Below are 19674 nucleotides of genomic sequence, written 5' to 3'. Positions count from 1 at the left end.
CTCCTTCAGCTTTAAATTGACAATCCTTTCTAACTCAGGAAGTGGAGGCAGCTGGGTTTGGGTGGGGGGAGAGGAAGAGCCTCAGTGGGAGTCTAGAAACCGGAATTCTATTTCCAGCTACCACTGTCTTTGTGACCTTGGGTGAGTCATTTTGTGATCTTGGGCTCCTCAATCTCCTTTGTAGGCATGGACAACATTTGAACTCTCATACCCCTATTATAAATAGGAAAACACTTCTTTGCAAAATTATGATTGTGAATGCCCAGGGAAGGAATGGTTACCTCCTTTATTATTCTTCAGTGCATTTAGAAAGTCTGCTTCCTTATCTCACCCATGAATTTTGTGATCACTGTGGTTAGTCACTCTTGCCTTGGAGTTGTGGGGATGCTCATACTGACTGCGCCTTTGTGAAGGTCCATGACTCTTTTTCCTGAGTCACCAGAATCAGCGGTGGCTGAGAGATGAAGATTCATGGAGAAGTGGTTTCCCTATATTAAGAACAGCTGGGGGTGGCAGATAGAGTGGCTCAGAGAGGGGATGGCCTCCCCATTTGCCTCATCCTAAGAGCCCAGGATGGATTCGAGGTAGTGGGTGTAGTAAGTGAACCGGAGAATACTAGCAGGTCTAGAATAGGTCCTTCCTCTTGGGAAGTGGCCCAACACAAAGGCTATTGGAGAACCCAAGAGCTACAGTATAAAGGAGGGGGAGGGATGTGAAGAAGCTGAGGTAGATGTGACCACAGTCCCAAGCTACGTGGGGGCTGAAGATTTGTAACAAAGGTCTTCCTTGTGACATCTAGGTGGTGATTTCAAGGGATAGAAAGGAGGCTATCAGGGATGAAGAGCATTGGGTAAGTGTGGGGATGAGGAAACAGTGAAGGAGATGGAAGATCATCCAGGGGAATGCAGGGTCACAGGGTAATGCAGGCTTCAGTGATGGGAGAGAATGGAGACTGAGAGGATGGGGACTCAGTGAGGAGGTGGTGGTTCATTGAGGAGAGGGAGGCTCACTAAAGATCACAGAAGACCAAATGAGGGCATAGGGAACTCACTGAACAGGCACCAAGTGAGCAGATATAAGTGAAGTGAATGCATTGGGGAGAGGCTCTTAGGGGATGAGAAAAAAGACATGAAACTTAGTGAGGGGGGTGGGAGGTTCAGTGGATATAAGAAAACACTTTCCTAATGGGAGCTATGCAAAAAGTGGGATGGGCTGTCAGGAAGTAGCGGATTCCCTCTCTCTACTCCAGTGAAAGTCCTCAGTCAGAGGCTGAATGACAACCAATTGGGTAGAGAGGATTCTTGTTTAGGTAAGGGCTGGTAACCTCTGAGATCCCTTCTAACTCTGAGATGTTGTGATTCTGTGATGGAGGATGAGTGACTCAGTAAGTGGGGATGTGAGCTTAGTGAAAGGATGAGGTACTTAGAAAGGGGGAATGGGGTCTCAGAGAGGGATTGAAAAGGAAGATGGAGGTTCAGTAAGGGAATGGGGCCCAAGTTCCTAGAGTAATGGAAGCTCTTTGAGAGGAATGTGGGCTTCTTGAGGGGCTGCGGAATTCAGTGAGGGCAACAGTAGCTAAATGAAGGTGCTCAAAGAGCAATTTTCCAATGAACAGGTAGTCAAAGGATATGAAGAAAGCTCTCAAAAGAATTGCATACTCATAACAACCGCATAAAAGATTGCTCCAACTCACCAATAAGAGAAATGTAAATCAAAACAACTCTGAAGTTTTATCTCACACTCAAGAAATTGCCAAAGATGACAAAAGACAGAGTCAGTGTTGGAGGGACTGTGGGAGGTTAGGCACATTAATACTCTATTGATAGAATTGTGCATTGATCCAACCATAATGGAAAATGATTTACAATTATGTGAGAAAAGTCCCTAAATTCTTCATACCCTTTGACCCAGACATTATATTACTTGGCATATACTCCAAAGAGGTCAAAGACAGAAAGGCCCCATGCATGCCAAAAAATTTGAACCATCATTTTCTTGTGGTATATAAAAAACAAAACAAAACAACAAACCAAACTAGAAATAAACATGTGCCCATTTGGTAAGGGATAAACAAATTGTGGTACATGTGTGTAATGTAATGGATATTATTGCATGGTAAGAAATAACCAATATGAGGAATTCAGAGAACGTGGGATGACTTGTATGAATTGATGCAGAAAGAACAGAAACATAATATACACAATGACTATAACCATGTAAACAAACAAACAAAACTCCCAACAAAATGAAGTCCAATTCTATGTCATTGTAACGACCAATCTTGGACCCAAGATTTTTTTTTTTTTAAGTGAGGCAATTGGGGTTAAGTGACTTGCCCAGGGTCACACAGCTAGTAAGTGTTAAGTGTCTGAGGCCAGATTTGAACTCAGGTCCTCCTGACTCCAGGGCCGGTGCTCTATCCACTGCGCCACCTAGCTGCCCCTGGACCCAAGATTAAATAAGGAAGCATCTTCCTCTTTTCTGGTAGAGACATGGGGACTATCAAGGAAGAACGTTGCGTACGCTGCCAGAAAAGGTCATTCCATTGGTTGGGTTTCTTTAACTGTTTTTCTTTTTCTTAAGAGAGCGCACATTCAGAGATGGGGAGGTAGGAAGGAATGAAGGATATCCAAAAAGGACTGTGATGTCACAAGCATCAACCAACCTTATTTTAAAAAGATAAGATAATTAAGGTGTTTGGTGAAACAACGAGCTTTTTGAGTGGGAGAAAGGGGACTCTGTGACTGAGGATGAGGTTCAATGAGGGTGATGGCTCAGGGGAATGAGGGCTGTGAAGGTATTGGAGGTTCATTGTCAAGGATTGGACTAGTTCCAGTGGATTGGGGGGTGTCTGGGAATCCTGGGCCACTCCAGAGCCCCTTTAGTTGCTAATTCAGTTTTGGCTGTAGGAAATCCTCTTTCTTACTTAACCCTCTTAAGTCGCCAAAAGATTACTTTGTTTATGCATTGCCTTCCTTTCCTCTAGGATTCCAGCCTCCACCTGAGCTGGTAGATTAGAAAGAGGTTGGAGACCCAACTGGTGTTCTCAGAGGTTTCCCAGGGCTCTAAATTTGCAATCAGAAAAAGAGTTCAACTTTGGCTCTGGTTCTAACTTTGGGCAAGTCCCTTTCTTTTCCTGGGCCTCAGTCTCCTCTTCTGTAATGTCAGACTCAGAGTCAGGTGAGGCGAGTGTTCAGGTCTCATATCTGACATTCACTAGTTATTTGTAAGTCACTTAACCTTTCTCAGACTTTCTCATCTGTGAAATGGGGATAACAATACCCGTAGTATCACTGAGAAAGCTCCTCGTTGGCTTCCAATACATTCTCAGTCTGTTTTTAATCTTATCTCCATGCACCCTGATTTTCAGCCTCTCTTGCTCTGCCCATCCCCCTTGGCTCCCCTGGGCCCCCATACCAAACCCACCCTGTTCCACTCTCCCCCAGGGATGCTGTCTCTGAGCTCTGAATCTGGAGTCGGGGACAGGGGAGCTGCATTAGAATTTGTCCCTGCCACTCACTACCTAGGACAACTCTCTTTACTTCTCTGGCCTTCGGGTTCCCTGTTTGTGAGATGAAGAGGGGGGCCTGGACGGTCTATCTTCAAGGTCTTATACAGCTCCAAATCTTAGGAGCGCCTTTCCTTAGTAAGGCAGGGGCTCAGTCAGTCTGGGCAGACTGGATCTCCCCAAGAGCTAAGGCACCAGTTACTGCAGCAGGGCCTCATCAGACCAGACATAGAGACAGACGCAGACAGGAGACAGACTCACAGACACCAGACCCAGACGTGTGGGACCCAGGGAATCGGGTGGCATGACCCAGAAGCTCAGATCTGGGACCATCTTTTATGGGGTGAGGGAGACTAGGACCTTCCTTTGGACCCTATGGTAATTAGGGGCCATAGGCAGCCAACAGAGACATGGAGACAGGAGGGAGGAGACAAGAGACAGGGGAGAGACACAAATGGGTGGGAAGGAGAAACCATCGACAGGAATAGGCGTAGCCAGTTCCCAGCGCCCAGGAATGATCTGTTCTTCTTCAGGGCAGGCAGAGGTATCTGCACCGCTCCAAACCACAAGGCTGATCCCAGCTGTGCGTCTCTGCCGCAGCCCAATCTTGTCCATCCTTCCAGTTCTCTGTCTTGATGCTCCTGGGTCCTGAGCCTGACTCCCACCCAACTCAGCTTTGCAAATAAGGGCCTGGATGGAACTTACAGCCATCACTTCCCCCCTTTCCGGGACAGACACCTGGGGATGCAGGAGAAAGTCTGCTTGACTCGGGTGAGAAGGGGGAGAGGCCTGCGGACCTCTCGAGGGGCTCGGGGGACCAGTCTCTGCAGGGTGCCCTCAGCGCTGCCCGATGGGGATGCCTCCCGGCAGCGCTTGCACAGGGGTAGCAAGGCCCGAATCTCCTCTTCATCGTTGAACGGACTCTCTCCATACCTCTCCTCTAGTTGCCTGCGCAGCTATGGGGCCCGGACCATAGGGTGGAAGGTGGTGGGGGGTGGGGGGAAAAGGGAGGGTTAGAGAAGAGTGGAAATGGGAGATGGGGGTTAAGAATTTGAGGAATCAAGGACAGAGGAACAAAACCCAGGCAGCCCACTCCTTCCTCCCCCAACTCAGAAGTTATCTCTAGTCTCATCCACACAGGCCAGGGTAGTCTCGCCCGGAGGCTTAGCCTTTGGATTGGAGCTTGGGGTGAAGGAGGGGGAAGTTGCTGGGGGGAGGGACACGACATAAAATAGGCGCACCTCTAAATTCTCTTCAAGCTCCAGAGCCCATGGACTTGTGGCTCAAGCCCTCGACACTCCCTCCCCTCATAGAAAGGACTCGAAGGGCAGGGTGTCCCTCACACCTAACAGGGACTCTCCCTGACCCCACAACATCCTCATAGGAATCCTCCCCTCTGACAGTGGCATAGCCCACATTCATGCAAGGTACTATGGGAAATGTCTGACAGTTAACGTCAGAGGAGAAGTTATGGCCTACCCATTCCTCATGGGCTCTGCGGGCCCTGGTTTCACGCCTAGTGCTGCCCTCCTCTCCTCCCTTGGAATGCCAATCTCAATATGGGCAGGGAGGGAGTGCCTGATGGCCCCACCCAGGGGCATCCCTTAGCAGACCTCTGGCCTGTGGCAAGCCAGGCAGGAGTTCTCACAGCAGGCTCCCGGGTAGGAGGGGACCTGTCTCTCACCTCAGCCTCGCTATGCCAGGCCACATCATACTGCATCTGCCTAAGCAGAGGAAGGCTCTAGACTAGTGGCCCCACTTCCATGAGGACAGCCCCTGCCTGTGCTGCAGGATGGCACTGTGGGCAGGGGGCCATGAAGGGTAAGGCTGATGACTAGATTTCATTTGCCAGCATTATGATCAAATGAGATAATATTTGTAAAAGCACTTAGCACAGCCCCTGGCTCACAGGAGATATTATATATGCTTATTTTCCTCCCCCCACCTCCACCTTCCCCATTCCCTGGGGGCCTCAGATTGGTGCCTGGTGCTTCCTCCCCTTCCCTGTCCAAGTCTGCTCCCAGGAGGGCAGCCTCAGTGAGGCTTCCTCTCCTCCTTCCCCTGTAGTCAGAGCCACAGCCTCTCCCATTACCTTCCGGGCGTTGCCCCAGCCATATTCTTCTAGCTGCTGCTTGAAGCCTGGGTTGGGATTGGCGATGGGGCGGACGGCTTTGATTGCCTCCAGAACCTCACGCCAGCCCAGTCCCGTCACTGTCATCACGTAGGCTGTCACGATGGTGGCACTTCGGGAGATGCCCGCAAAGCTGAGGATGCCCAACCACCTTTTTGTTACTGGCATTGCTGCCTGGGCAATGAGGTCCACCCCCGCTGTGGCTCCTCTCCTTGCCTGATCCCCTAATGGCCAATGACAAGGGCCCAGTCCAAGAAAAGGCTGGGGGGAGGTCAATGATCCTGGTGGCATCCCATAGCAGGGACAGGGGTCTCTGGAATGATCCATGGTGTCCTCAAGGGGGAAGCTCACAAAAAATAGAACTTGTAGTCACCAGGGAATTCATTCTGTTCAGTTCTCGGCCTCTCCTGTCTAGCCTATCCTTTCCATGGGCCAGGAAGTCTTTCTGGCTGGACTTTCAGCCTGGGGGCTGCTCCTTGTTCCCAGGAGCTGAAGAAGCTGAGTTGCTCTTGCCTTCTGGTCCCTGGACCCCTCATCCAGAACTATGGCTTAGGGGAAAGGGCACGAGAAAGGGAGTCATGAAATCTGAGTTCTGCTAACAGCTTCCTCCTTCCTCTGAGCCTGTTTCCCCATCTATAAAGTGGGAGAGTTGCCTAGATCTACGAAGATCCCTTCCGGCTCTGACTCTCTATGTCCTCTGTGCTAAGTAAGATCACTTCCAGTTCTGATGTTTTATGATTGCATGATTGGGTGCCTGCCCCATTAGGGCAGATCTCTGGGCCCTGTCACCCTTGCTGCTTGTCTTGGGTGCTGTCTAGGGCCCACAGTTGGGTTTGGGAAGAAGAAGAGGGAGGGAAGGACTAGAGTCCAGTACAGTGGTGAAGTTGGTAACGTTTCTCTTCTGTGTTTCTATGCTACACGTGCAATATTTCTCTCCTTGATAGGGGCACCTTGTATGACTCTCAGCTCCCTGGATAACCATGCTTCCTCAACCAGGCCGGCCCTCCCTTCTAAACATCTTCCCTCCAACAAAACTTCCAGGCAGGGGGTTCCTGGGTGCTGGGGAGGGCAACTGTCAGGTTGGAAGTCTAAGGGCTAAGTGAATTCCTCCTTAGGTATTAATGATGTTAGACCCAGCAAAGAAAATTGGGAATTTAACAAAGGACTTTTACAGGCAGAAGATATCTGGTCCAACCCTTTCATTTCACAGATAAGTGAGCCAGGCAACAGAAAGGAAAAATGACTTCCCAAGGTCACATAATGAATCACTAGCAGAACTAGGAATAGAACCTCAGATTCCCCTCATTGCCATCCCAGTGCTGTTTGCACTCTATCCCACTATCTCCCAAAGGAGTGTCAGGAAGGATGGAGTTCCAGACACATCAATGGATCCTTCAGGAAATGTTTTCTGAACAAGGGGGTGGAAGGATGGGGCAAGGGAAGGGGAGGGGAGCCTTTTCCTCCCTCCCTCCTTTTCCTGGGGTCCTTATCCTGCAGTACAAAGAGGCGGGTCCCGGGCACAGTGGCCAGCATTCTGGGTCAGTGGGTGGCTCACCAGTGCACGAGGCAGGTCCCTCCACTGAGGCGACAATAGTGGATGAAGTTGATGCATTCTTTGAAGTGCTTCTTACTAGGAGAGAAAGAGACACAGGTGAATGGTTGACTGATAAAGAGGGAGGTAGGGCTCTCCGGGCTTCTCTGTTCCACTATGTCTTGACCTGGGACAGGCTGGGAGGCTCTGGTCCAGCCACTTCTCCATTTGTGCTTGCGTTTGCCACACACCCTTTTTCTTCCTCTAAGGCATTGCTGGATAAAGTGCCTTGAGATCCTCAGGTAAGGCCAATCAAAGATTGCTGGAGCTGTAAGGGACCTTAGGAGTTAAAATGTCAGAGCAGGGAGAAGCCTTGGAGGAGATGGGCTATGGGGAAGTGGAAAGAGCAACAGTCATACCAGGAAGATATACACAATGACAACCACCAAGTAAAGGAAAGAAGAACCACAAGACTGAATTCTGGGTAATGATAGTGACCGAGCTTAGTTCCCTACAAAGAGATGAGAAAATGCAGTTGCTTCCTTCCTCTCTTTGCAGAGGATATGGCACATTGCTTACCCTGTTACACTTAGCTGATGTGTTAATGAATTAGTCTGACATGTTGCTTTTTTTCTTCTCTTTAAAAAAAATTTTTTTTGTCAATGGAGGATGACTCTCTTTGCAAGAGAAACTGAAGGGATATGTTTGTTCTTGTTCTTGTTTTAGAGGCAATGAGTTAAGTGACTTGCCCATAGTCACACAGCTAGTAAGTGAGGCTTTATTTGAACTCAGGTCCCCCTGACTCCAAGGCCAGTGCTCTATCCACTGTACCACCTAGCTGCCCCGGAGAAGGGATATATTTGGAAATAAAGGTAATATAGAAACAAAATAGATCAATAATTTTTTAAATGAAAGAGTACTGTAGCTAGAACCATGGAACCTGGGTTTGAATCTTTTTTTTTGTTTGTTTGCTTTTGTTTGTTTTGTTTTGTTTTGTTTTTTGTGGGGCAATGAGGGTCAAGTGACTTGTCCAGGGTCACACAGCTAGTAAGTGTCAAGTGTCTGAGGCCAGATTTGAACTCAGGTCCTCCTGAATCCAGGGCCAGTGATTTATCTAGTGCACCACTTAGCTGCCCCCTTGGGTTTGAATCTTACCTCTGACACATTACCTGTGTGACCTTGCGCAAGTCACTTAAATTCAGTTTCCTCAACTACAAAATGAGACTAGGGATCTTTAAGGTCTCCTCTATCTGTAAATCTATGATCCTATGAACACGAAATATCAGAGCTGATAGGGACCTTAGAACACAGAAAACAGAACTCTGGATTTGGAAGGAACCTTCATGAACTGAAAGAGAGTTGGACTTTAAATTAGGTTTTTCAAATTCAAGCCTTGGCTCCAACACTTAATAATTATAACAGCAAGTCATTTTATTTTGCTGGGGAAAGTGCTCTGCAAACATTAAATCATGACAGACATATGAATTATGGTTGTGAGGATGTAACATGTTAAAACTAGAAGGTATTGTAGGGATCACCTAGACCAGGGCTTCTTCACCCAGAGGTCTGTGAACTTTTTAAAAAATACATATATTTTGACAACTCTATTACAACAGAATTGGTTTCCTTTGTAATCCTACATATTTTATTTTATGCATTTAAAAATACTCTTCTGACATCCAGCCAAAAGTAGAGACCCACATTCCATATAGATTCAGATAGAGAAAGAGAGTCACCCGAGGGAGCTCAAAGGAAACTTCCTGGGAGCAGAAAAGAGATATTTAGATTCAAGAAAAGGATACTCTGAGAATCCAATTGAGCAACCAGTCTAGCAGAGACTCCACCCAAGGAGCAACAACGTTGAAAGGCTTACGTAAGAGAAAAAAGGCTGCTGACTTGGGAGGTGCCTTTGCCGGTGCTAGGTCACACAACCAGTACCTCGCTATCATTGTATCTTAGGTCTTAGCCCATTTTCCCCACTGATGTTGTGTGTGTTTGTGGGGGAGTTCTCCCCAGTTTTATGTTAGCAATGTTTTACACCAATTGTTCTTGATATGTACCATCTTAAAAATGCCTTTGCTAAGAGCAAAAAAATACTATTCTGAATCAGGTTTACCTGCCTGAAAAAGGGTCCCATGGTACCAAAAAGGCTAAGAATGCCTGATTTATTACAACTTTCCCATTTTACACAGGAAGAAAGACAGAGAAAGGATGTTGCACAGCAAGTTAGTGGTATAATTGGGGTTAGAACCCAGGAATCTTGGCTCCTAGTCTTTCCTACTATGATGATAGGAAAACAATTCTATAAAGTGAAGGGGTTTGGGTGACTTTTTTGTGATAGTAAAAAACTGGAAACAAAGTGGGTGTCCATTGATTGAAAACTGGCTAAAAAAAACCCTATGGTATACAAATGTGTCCCACTGTCCAGTCTAAAATGTATTAGAAAGAAAAGCCGGGGGTATGTTAAACTAAGTATAAAGACATGTCTATGCCTTGTCATCCTTCTAAGAAATATGGGGAGGGAAGGAAACTCTCTGATTTAATTGGAAGGAGAGCCCTGCCACTGGCTGGGAAAATACTGGCTACGTCCCAGTCAGCTCTTAAAAAGTTAGCTTTGCTAACTTTGCAGTCATCCCAGTCCAGCAGCTGCGGAAGAATCTAGCCCCTGAGGGAGAACTTCTTAGTGGGGATGAAGAGAGTTCTCTTTTCTACACCCAATTTCCCCTCAACCCTTTGACTGGAAATGGAGTGACTTGCCGAATTCAGAGAGATGTGCAGGAAAAACAAGAAGCAGGTGGAGGGGGAAGGAGAAATCTCCTCCCTCTACCCCATATGGGTCATGGCTACTAAGCTACTCTCCAAAGAGGAGTCAGCATTCCTGGTGGGGAGCAGAACCACATACTGTCCAGACAGACACAGTCAGAGAAAGAATCAGGTAGAAAAATTTGAGGTAGAAAGAATATTTGGGTGGTGGGAACTCTGGCAGCAAAGAGAGCCGACCATGGACTAAAGTGAGACCTAGCCTTGGCAATCAAGAGTGGAGTTTCTGAGAAGGACAGACCCTGGGTACCAGCCCAGTAGAGATGCTATCTTAAAGGGGAGCAGCATCAGGATTCTGCAAGAAAAAAAAGGACACTGGAGTCTAATACCAGAGGTACGAGTGGCCTTGGTCACATTTTATAGGTCACTTGGTCACACCTTCCTGAGTTCAAATCTGGCCTCAGACACTTACTAGCTATATGACCCTGGGCAAATCACTTAACTCTATTTGCCTCAGTTTCCTCATCTGTAAAATGAGCTGGAGAAGGGAATGGCAAACCGCTCCAGTATCTTTGCCAAGAAAACCCCCAATGGGGTTCAGACAGGACTGAAAAACAACTCAACAACAACAACAACATCTTTATGTTACAAAGGAAGGTTCATTTGGTAGGGTATGGTGTGGAGATTATTTTAGGAAATAAATATAGAAGCAAAAAAAATCAATAAAACTTTTAAAAATAAATAAAATGAAGTTTAGTTTAAATTTTAGTTTAAATGACCTCTTCCAGCTCTAAAAATCTGATGATAAAATATAATTTATTGAATAAACTATTCATAACTCCCATGTCTTCTAAAATGTTTGGGGTTACCCTTTAGTGCCCCATGACCATTCACACTGGTTATCTGTGTCTGATCCTAATGGAGGTCTGTAGACTCCTCATTATCCCTGCCCTCTGAGCCCCTTGCCCTGGCAATGGTCTTAGTATAATACTTACATAGGGACTTCAGGGGTGTCAGGCACTGGGATCCGGAGATAGGTGATGTCCTAAAAGATGAATAGAAGCTCAGGAAGCTAGAAAAGACCACAGAGTCAGCTTCCCTTTTCCCAGCCCCATTGCCCAGTCCTAGATTCATTTCTGGGTCAAAGTCATTTCCCCTCTCTGGGCCTTAGTTTTGCACACCCTACAAGAAAGGGGTTGGACCAGGCGGCTTCTAAGTTCCTTCTCAGCTTTGATATTCTGTGAGTCAATGGAACTGAGCCCCAGAGAGGGGGAAGTCACACAGTGAATTAGTTACAGAGCAAGGGTTTAGGCCCAAGGTCTCTTGACTGCCAGTTTTGAGTTATTTGTAGGATACAACTGTGAGAACAAAAGGAAAAACATGGGAATGAATAACCAGCAAAGCTAGGAGAGGTATGGCTTCTTATGGGCCTCGAAGTCTTTGGCATTTACTGTAACAAAGATGACTTAATTTATCTCAAAATAAATCTCCCTGTGCCCTGAGAATAGTACTTTCTGGCATTAAAAATATGCACATTTATAAGAAGTCATATTAAAACGTGTTCTTTTGCCTAAAAAAAAATAGTGGTGACCCAGGTAGCTGTCTACTTTGGCCACCTCCAGTCCTAGCTTTGGGGGTGGGGATCAGGTTGGGAGCAGACCACCTCAGTGGAGGGATGGATTTTTAGAGTCCTAAGAACCTGAGAGACCAGCTAGTCTCTTTCCTTCCTTTTATAGACAAGGGAACTGAAGCCCGGAATGTCAGACCTGGAATGGACCTTAAAACATATAGAATATAGAATGATGAATGCCAGCTAGAAGGGACCTTAGAACCAAGGATATTAGCACTATAAAGGGAGCTTAGAACACGGGACAGAGAGGATCAGAGCTGTAAGGGGGCCTTAAAACATAGAAAGTTACATTTCTCAGGGACCTTAGAGGCCATTCAGTCCTAATCCTCTCATTTTTGTCTGTGTGTGAGGCAATTGGGGTTAAGTGACTTGCCCAGGGTCACACAGCTAGTAAGTGTCAAGTGTCTGAGGCTGGATTTGAACTTAGGTCCTTCTGAATTCAGGGCCGGTGCTCTATCTACTGCACCACCTAGCTGCCCCAATCCTCTCCTTTTATAGAAAAAACACTTAAGGTTTAGACAAAGGCACTGACTTTTATTAACCTCATCAAGTTGAGAGGCAATCCTTTTCCTTAAGATGGCGCCAAAGGCGAAGAAGGAAGCAGTTGTTCCCCTCAAGATGGAAGCCAAGGCCAAGGCCTTGAAGGCCAAGAAGGCAGTATTGAAGAGTGTGCACAGCCACAAAAAGAAGAAGATCCGAACATCCCCCACCTTCTGGCGACCCAAGACTCTAAGACTTTGAAGGCAACCCAAGTACCCTCGGAAAAGTGTCCCGAGAAGAAACAAGCTTGACCACTATGCCATCATTAAGTTTCCCTTGACCACTGAGTCTGCTATGAAGAAGACAGAGGACAACAACACCCTTGTCTTCACTGTGGATGTCAAGGCCAAAAAGCATCAGATTAAGCGAGCTGTAAAGAAGCTTTATGACATCGATGTAGCCAAGGTCAACACACTGATCCAGCCTGGTGGAGAGAAGGCCCATGTCTGACTGGCTCCAGACAATGATGCTTTGGATGTTGCCAACAAAATTGGAATCATCTAAATGGTGTCCAGGAGGACCTCAGTTCAAATGTTTCCCCAGACACTTGACACTTAATAGCCACGTGACCATTCATCAGCAACTCACCATACCTGAATTGTTCCACATACTACTATACGATAAAGAAAATTTTCAGTAAAAAAAAAAAAAAAAAGTGAGAGGCAATGGGACAAGGTGTGGCTGGGCTTGAAGTTAGGATGCAATTCTTATTTCTGATGGATACCAGCCATGGGACCAGAGCAAATTCCTTAACCTTTCCTCGCAGATTCTGCATCAAGTGGAAGGAATTCCCACACTGAAAATTCACCTTACTGGTGAAATCACAGGTCATGGACTTCCCCTCCTTCTCCTATCCCATCCCAAATAAGTCAAGTCTGGGGCTAGAACCCATCTTCTGACTCCCATTCCAAGCTTCCCCACCAACTTCCCATCCAAGGATCTAGCCTGCCCCACCCCCACCCCCACAGAAGCTCCAAGAAGTCCTTCCCACCAGGGCAACAACGGGTTCCTTTCACCCTTGTACTGAGCACGGGCCTGGGCTTGGGGCCACTTTGTCCACATTCTCGGGCAGGGCAGTGGCCAGAGGAAGCATTTCTGGGGTTGTGGAACTCTAAGGGGAGGGATACCAATACCTGCAGCAAGGGCTGGGGAGACTCATGGATGGAGATGATGTGTGTGATTTTATTCTTGCTCAGCTGGTCTGGGTCTTTGGCATCTGAGAAGGAGGAAAAAGCCAGTGCTGATCTGGTGGGTTTATTTATAGCTCTTAGAGCCTGGAGGAGCAGACCGAGAGCCCCCCCCCATTCCCCTGCCCCCCTCCCTCCCCTATCTTCCTCTCTCCACCACGGGTCATACCTTGGGGCAGCATGCAGTGGTAAGGGCCAAAACTTTGAAGGCAGGTTTCTAATAAGTATCAGTCCAGAGCTGTGTCTACTAGGCCTTAGATAAATTAATTCTTGCTAAGGTGTTAGAAGCTGACTGTGGCTTTAAGGCTCACTTTCCCCTGAAACACATTTGCATTTTAACCTAGAATGTTAGTTCTTTACCTCGTAAAAGGAAGGAGGAAACAATGTGGGGCAGTAGAAAAAGCACTGAATTTGGAGTCAGGAGGAACAGATACCAGGCCTTGTTCTGCCAGGCCCAGGTCTACCTGTGTAGTTTTGGCCAACTAACTTCCCCTTCTGTAAAATGAGGAAGTTGGTCCAGACCAGGGGTTCTTAATTTATAGGCCCATTTGGCAGTCTGGTGAAACCTATGGACCCCTTCTCAGAATCATGCTTTTAAATGTAGAGGATTTTAATGGAAACCAAAGGTTAGTAAAAAAAAAAATAAAGATGTACATTTTTCTCCCATCCAAGCTCATGGATCCCTGCAAATCTATGCACAGGTAACCCCTGATTCTAGAGAGGTCTTGAATAGTCTTGAATCTAAGAGTCCTTTCTAGCTCTTCCAGTCTATGTTCTTTGGTCCCTTCCAAATTTGACAATTTATATAGATCTGCTGCTCCAGATATAGCTCCAACATTCTGTGTTCTCTAGGATGACTTTCCTCATGATTCTATGGTGGGAGGCTGCCATTCCAGAGAAGGGACAGGGACTTCAGAGGGAAGGCAAAAGGGAAGGGGGTGGGTACTAGGCCTTTGGGATCGAAGGGTAGGAAGGGTTAGGATAAAGGGAAGGTGTTGGAAAAAAGGTTGAAAATTCACAGGATGGGAGATGTTGGAGCTCTGGGCCATGGTAGGGTGCCCTAGAGTAAGGAATGGAAAGGATGGATTCCCTAAATCCTATCCCCCTGGAGAAAGCAGTTCATGGTGGAGGAAGGGGAATAAGCCTGACCTAGGGGTGGTGGCAAAGGACATACAATTTATGGCCAAAAGCTCAGAAAATCTCTCCTAGTATTTTGTAGGCATGGTCAGATGCAATCAGTATATTGGGTGTTTTCGCTTAATTTTCTTCATAACAATGAAGAGTTCAATGGGGGAGGGGATAGATGGATCAGGGAGAGCAGCTTCCAAGAATAATTGTGATAGAAAGACAAAAGGCATCAACAAAACATTTTTTTAAAAGTTTGCTTGCTTTGCCTCACCCACATAAGGGACCCCTCCCTCTTCTCCATCCATAAGCACTGAAAATTAATTCTACTTCCTGGGATGTGTGAGTATGTGTGGGTATGTGAATGTGTGTGTGTGTGTGTGTGTGTGAAAGGTGGTAAGAGGAGGAGGGTGGGAAGTTTCATAGTTCAAAACTAGAACAGCCCATTGTCTCCCATAGGAGCCAGGTGTGTGCTGGGTATAGCAGCTTGGCAAAGGGGCTAGGGACAGCTCTGAGGTGATTTGCCCAAGGTCGCACAGTTACTGTGGCACAGCCCGAATGTAACCCTTGATTTTCTGACCCCAGGTACTCTGTTGTTTCTCCTATACCACCTTGCCCTTCTCCCAGTAGCACAGGCAATTGGGCATTGCCCAATCTTGGGCTCTGCGTGCCCTGCAGAATAGACCGGCTCCTCCCCATTGGTAATAGTAACAACTTCTCTCTCTCTATAGTGTTTGAAGATTTATGCTGTATGACCCTCCAAAAACCTTGTGATAAAGGGAGGTCTTGCAAGTATTATTGTCCCCCCTGAAGTGACTGCAAGAGGTTATGCAGTTAGTTAAAATAAAAGGTGCCCCGTGGTGCTCCCCTGGGTATTGCATTCCCAGTGGCCGCCTCCTTTGTCCACCCTTGGGTCAGGCTCTGGACACGTCCTGGGCCAGGGCCAGACTAGGGCAGGTTAGAAGCAGCATCAGCCAGGCCAAGCCAGTTGCAGTAACATGATCTCTTTCCTCCCTTTGCTCTTGAGCACTTTAGGTTTTCAAAACTGGATCCCATCTGTTACCTCATTTTCTTCTCCCAAGGAAAGACAGAGACTAGCCCAAGGTCAGGTAGCCAATTAAGAGAAGAGGCAGAGGCAGAGGCAGACGCAGAACCCAGGTTGCTTCCATTCCTGAAACCACGATGCCTCTGGGCAGAGTCCTGGGGGCTCCTGCGGGTACCTTCCTGACCACCTCTAGCCCCAGGAAGAAGACAAACTAAAAAAGTTGTCTCTCCAGCCCCTGGAGTAATGGGCATGCAGGATGCCTTCCTGGAGGCTGGCTGGTGGGGAGGTCTGTCTGCTAATACCCATGCTCTCAAGGACCACTTTTTATTCCTTCCCCCTAGCGTCTTCTTTCTTCCTCCCCTCCCTTGAGCAGTCTATGTTTAGAACGTTAGACACAGAATGTCATCGCTAGAAGAGACTTTGGACAGACATCATCTAGTTTATCCCTCCCCCCTCCATTTTACAAAGGAGGAAACTGAGGCCCAGAAAGGCTACAACTTGTCCAAGGTTGTACAAGAACTAAATGGTAGAACCGGGATTCAAACCGAGGTTCTCTGAGTCCAGATGCAGTGCTTTTCCCATCATACATCACTCATTTAAGAGATAGGGAAGCAGGTCTAGTAAGGGGAAATGTCTTACCCAAGGTCACACAGTCAGTGGCTTGATCAGGATTAGAATCTAGGTCTTTTGATTTTGATTATTTTTTTGTATGAGAAAATGGATCCTTAGTCAAGGGGAAGAACTGTCCAATCTTAATCATCCTTCATTTATTCTCCTTATCTCACCCTCATTTCTTTCTGAGTAAAGGCCACTACTAAAGTCTCTAGGTGAATTTCAGAGCTATAGCCTTTCCCTGAGGCTCCACTGAAGGAAACTGAGGCATAGAGCTGGTAGCCAAAGACTTGGGGAACAAATCCAGGCCTCCTAGTTTCAGGCTCTCCTCACTGGCCCTGGAGAGCTATGGGATGCTTTCCCTATCCAGATGCTGGGTCTATAGGCTTGTATAGTGGATGGCAGGACTGGGGTAGGGCTGGGCAGTGTTTGGACCCTAGGGGGCTGGGGCCGGCACTGCTTACCAATGAAGTTGCCTAGATAGAGTCCAGGAAGAACCTGTAGGAGCACGGAAAGGAGGAAGGTCAGATTTGGGTCACAGTGGGGTTGTAGAGGGCATGTTCTCCCCTCACCGGACTACTGGGCTGTCCACAGCAGTTGGAACGAAGGGGAGGTCTTCTGGATCTTGCTGCCCTGAGGTTCTCAAATGCTGGGTCATTACAGTATCACAGGGTTTAGAGCTAGAGATCATGCAATTCAAATCCCCTCAACTTTTTAGGGAACGAAACTGAGACCTAAACAGTGGAAGTGATTCATCAACTAAGGTCTCATGGGGTCATAAGGGGCAGAACTGGGATGCAAGCCCGGGGCCTCTGCCACCAAATATTCTTTCCATTCATTACACCAATACTGACATTAGAACCCCCCAGGCAAGTGAGCTTGGCTGAAGAGACACAGTTTCTCTCCATCTTCCCCCCACCCCATCCCCACCCCGACTCCTCTCCCACATCTAACCCATCCCTTCTTTGTGAATGACCCATTCTGCACCCAGGGGCCAGCCCAGACCAGGAAGGAGAATACAAGAATCCAGATGGTCAGAGCTGCATCCAGTACCCTGTTAGCCTGGGTAAGCATCTTGATGATCTTCCCTGGGTCACGGGACACTGTGGCTCCAGGGGAAGTTTGGGGATGGGGAGTTCAGGACTCTGATGAGAGACATGCTGCCCTCAAAGAAACACTAAAATCCTGGCCTTGAGTTCAAAAGATCTCTGAAAGTCACGTAGGGCCAGGGCCAGGATCAGACCCTCAGAAAGGGAACAGAGACAGAAATACAGAGGTAAAGTCATTGAGAAAAATAGAAAGACAGAGTCCAAAGTGGAAAGAGGAGACAGAATGAAGAGAGAGAGAGAGAGAGAGAGAGAGAGAGAGAGAGAGAGAGAGAGAGAGAGAGAGATTTGCAAGCGAAATTTGAGCCAGGGAGACAAAGACAGAAATACAGAGGATGCAAGGAAAAAGAGATGGAAAGAGATGGAGACAGGACAGAAAGGGATGGAGAGGAATAAAAAGAATATAGAGAGATAAATATTGAAAAGGCCTTGAGGGAGGGAGAATAGAAGAGAAAGACAGAAATGCAGAGACTCAGAGATGGAGAGAGGGAGGGAGGCAAGGAAGAAAAGGGACTGATATGACAAAGAGAGAAATGGATAGAGGGACCCAGAGATGGAGGAAGGGAGGGAGAGAGGGACAGAGACAGGGAGACAGCCCCAAAGAGGAGGATGAGATGGAATGGCAGAGATGAAGGACAGCACTGAAATGGGAAGGAAGGAGAGAGACAGGGGATATAGACAGAGCCAGCCCCTTCCGCACTAGGTTGAACAGATTTGACTCAATTTGGTCTCAAAAGAAATCCCTTGTTGGGGGGATGGGCAATAGTGGGATTGGCTGGTTGGGGGTCTGCACTGAGGCCCAGCCCACCCTCCATCCCCATTGACTCCTTACCTTGTTCATGCCATTCCCCATGGTCCTTGTGGGCCAGCCGGCTGCCCCTGCCTCCAGCTCCCAATCAGGCTCCAGCCCGACAGGGCCCCTGGCTGCCTGGGAGGTCAGATCCAGGCGCAGGCGCGGGACTCTCCCTCCTGGTCCAGCTCTGATGATCCAGCCAGCGTTCAAAGGTGCTACTTCTCCCGGAGCTGGCCCCGGCAGCCTAGGGCTGGGAGACAATGGCAGAGCCAGAAGGCTCCACCTATTCCCTAATCATGTGCAGACTGCCGGGCTGCTGACTGGAGGCCAGGCTAAGCTAAATGAACAAAAGCCTCAGTGTCCCTTACCCCCAAGGGCTGTCTTTTGTACCCCCACTATGGACAAGGAGAGATTGTTTCAACCTTTTAGTAGGAGGCTGGCTCCTGCCTGAGCCCCACTGGCCATACCCAGGGATGTGAGCACCTTTAGGGGGAGGGCAAATCCTGGCAGGGCTGTCACAAGCAGGCACCATGCATGGGTCTGTGGGAGGCTGGACATGTTGGAGGTGGAAATAGGGGGGGGCTGAGGGGAGGGAAAAATCAGGGACAGATTCTGGCATGGGATCTCTGTCATTGCTGAGCTTGGTTGAAGATACAGAGCCTCTCTCTACCTGGGGTGAGGGAAAGGGGATGTTAAGTGAGGGGGAGGAAAGTAAGAATGAGAAGATATTTGTCATAGATTCATAGGCTCAGAATGTCAGAGCTGAAAGGGACCATTTTACAGATGGGGACAATAAAGCCCACTAAAGAGAAGTCATTTATTCAAGGGCACACATTGAGTTGGTAATAGAGCCTCAACTAGAACCCAGGTCTCTTGACTTCTAAAACAAGGGCATTCTTTAGTTGAGAAGGGAGTAATAGGGACCTCTTCCCAGTATCAGTTTACTTAGGAAAGGATATCCCTAATCTAGTCACACACAGCCTATTCAGGGATGGAGATAGCCCAGGAATGTTTCACTTTGTATAACCAGGGTCTGGCACAGTGCCTCACACACAGTAGGTGCTTAGCAAATGTTCTTTGAGTTATGTTTTTGAGGGCGAACAGTGACACCTCCGCAGAGGAGCCACCCCCTGGGCTCTTGTGATGAGGCTGAGTGAGGGAGACACACACACACGCACACGCACACAGAGAGAGAGAGAGACAGAGAGAGACAGAGACAGAGACAGAGACAGAGACAGAGACAGAGACAGAGAAAAGGGTGCCTGGAAGTTACATCATCTCAGGCTGGATTCTTAAACACAAGGATCCATACATAGTTGTACTGCATGCATATACAGTGGAAGGAGCCTTGGGAGAGGTTCCCGGGACCTAGATGGCAATGAATTCCGTCTCTGTCACTCACTTGCTGTGTGCCTTTGGGTAGATCGCTTTCCCTCTCTTGGTCTCCTTAATTAACCAGAGTCACGTACCCTACAGAAAATAAATTTCGTCACTGGGTAAAGCGAAGTGCTCAACAAGCCTACGTATGCTCGGCAGTGGGCAGGGGGGGCACCGTACAAACACGTGGAGAGCGCCGGAGAGTCCCCAGGGTGCGCACTGCGATAGGGTGTCTGCCCCGCCCCTGCCCTCGGCTCCGCCTATCGCGTTCAAGCTCAGTCCCTGATGGACGGGGCAGGGGGGTGGGGGGAAGAGGCAGAGAGAGGGAG

At 47.8% G+C, this 19674-nt stretch overlaps 1 protein-coding gene and 1 pseudogene across 2 annotated transcripts; one reads left to right on the top strand and one right to left on the bottom strand.

Annotated features, from left to right (window-relative positions):
* Nucleotides 1–1701: 1701 nt before the first annotated feature.
* On the bottom strand, nt 1702–18445 carry DUSP15 (dual specificity phosphatase 15). Of its 2 annotated transcripts, XM_043984838.1 has the most exons (7): nt 18008–18438; nt 16534–16567; nt 13234–13316; nt 10926–10975; nt 7195–7269; nt 5601–5772; nt 1702–4464 (listed from the first exon to the last, which is right to left on the bottom strand). In XM_043984838.1, the coding sequence occupies exons 1-7, from the start codon at nt 18026–18028 to the stop codon at nt 4219–4221; spliced, it is 681 nt and encodes a 226-aa protein (XP_043840773.1). In that variant the 5' UTR covers nt 18029–18438; the 3' UTR covers nt 1702–4218. The 2 variants fall into 2 exon arrangements, with proteins under 2 accessions (XP_043840773.1, XP_043840774.1); XM_043984839.1 differs by lacking the exon at nt 10926–10975 and having other exon boundaries at nt 18008–18445.
* On the top strand, nt 12137–12604 carry LOC122741393 (annotated as a pseudogene).
* Nucleotides 18446–19674: the final 1229 nt, after the last annotated feature.

The sequence above is a fragment of the Dromiciops gliroides genome, chromosome 2, assembly GCF_019393635.1.
Source record: "Dromiciops gliroides isolate mDroGli1 chromosome 2, mDroGli1.pri, whole genome shotgun sequence".
NCBI classification, from domain to species: Eukaryota; Metazoa; Chordata; class Mammalia; order Microbiotheria; family Microbiotheriidae; genus Dromiciops; species Dromiciops gliroides.
Note: the sequence above shows the minus strand (reverse complement) of the source record. Positions and strands in the feature narration are given on the sequence as shown.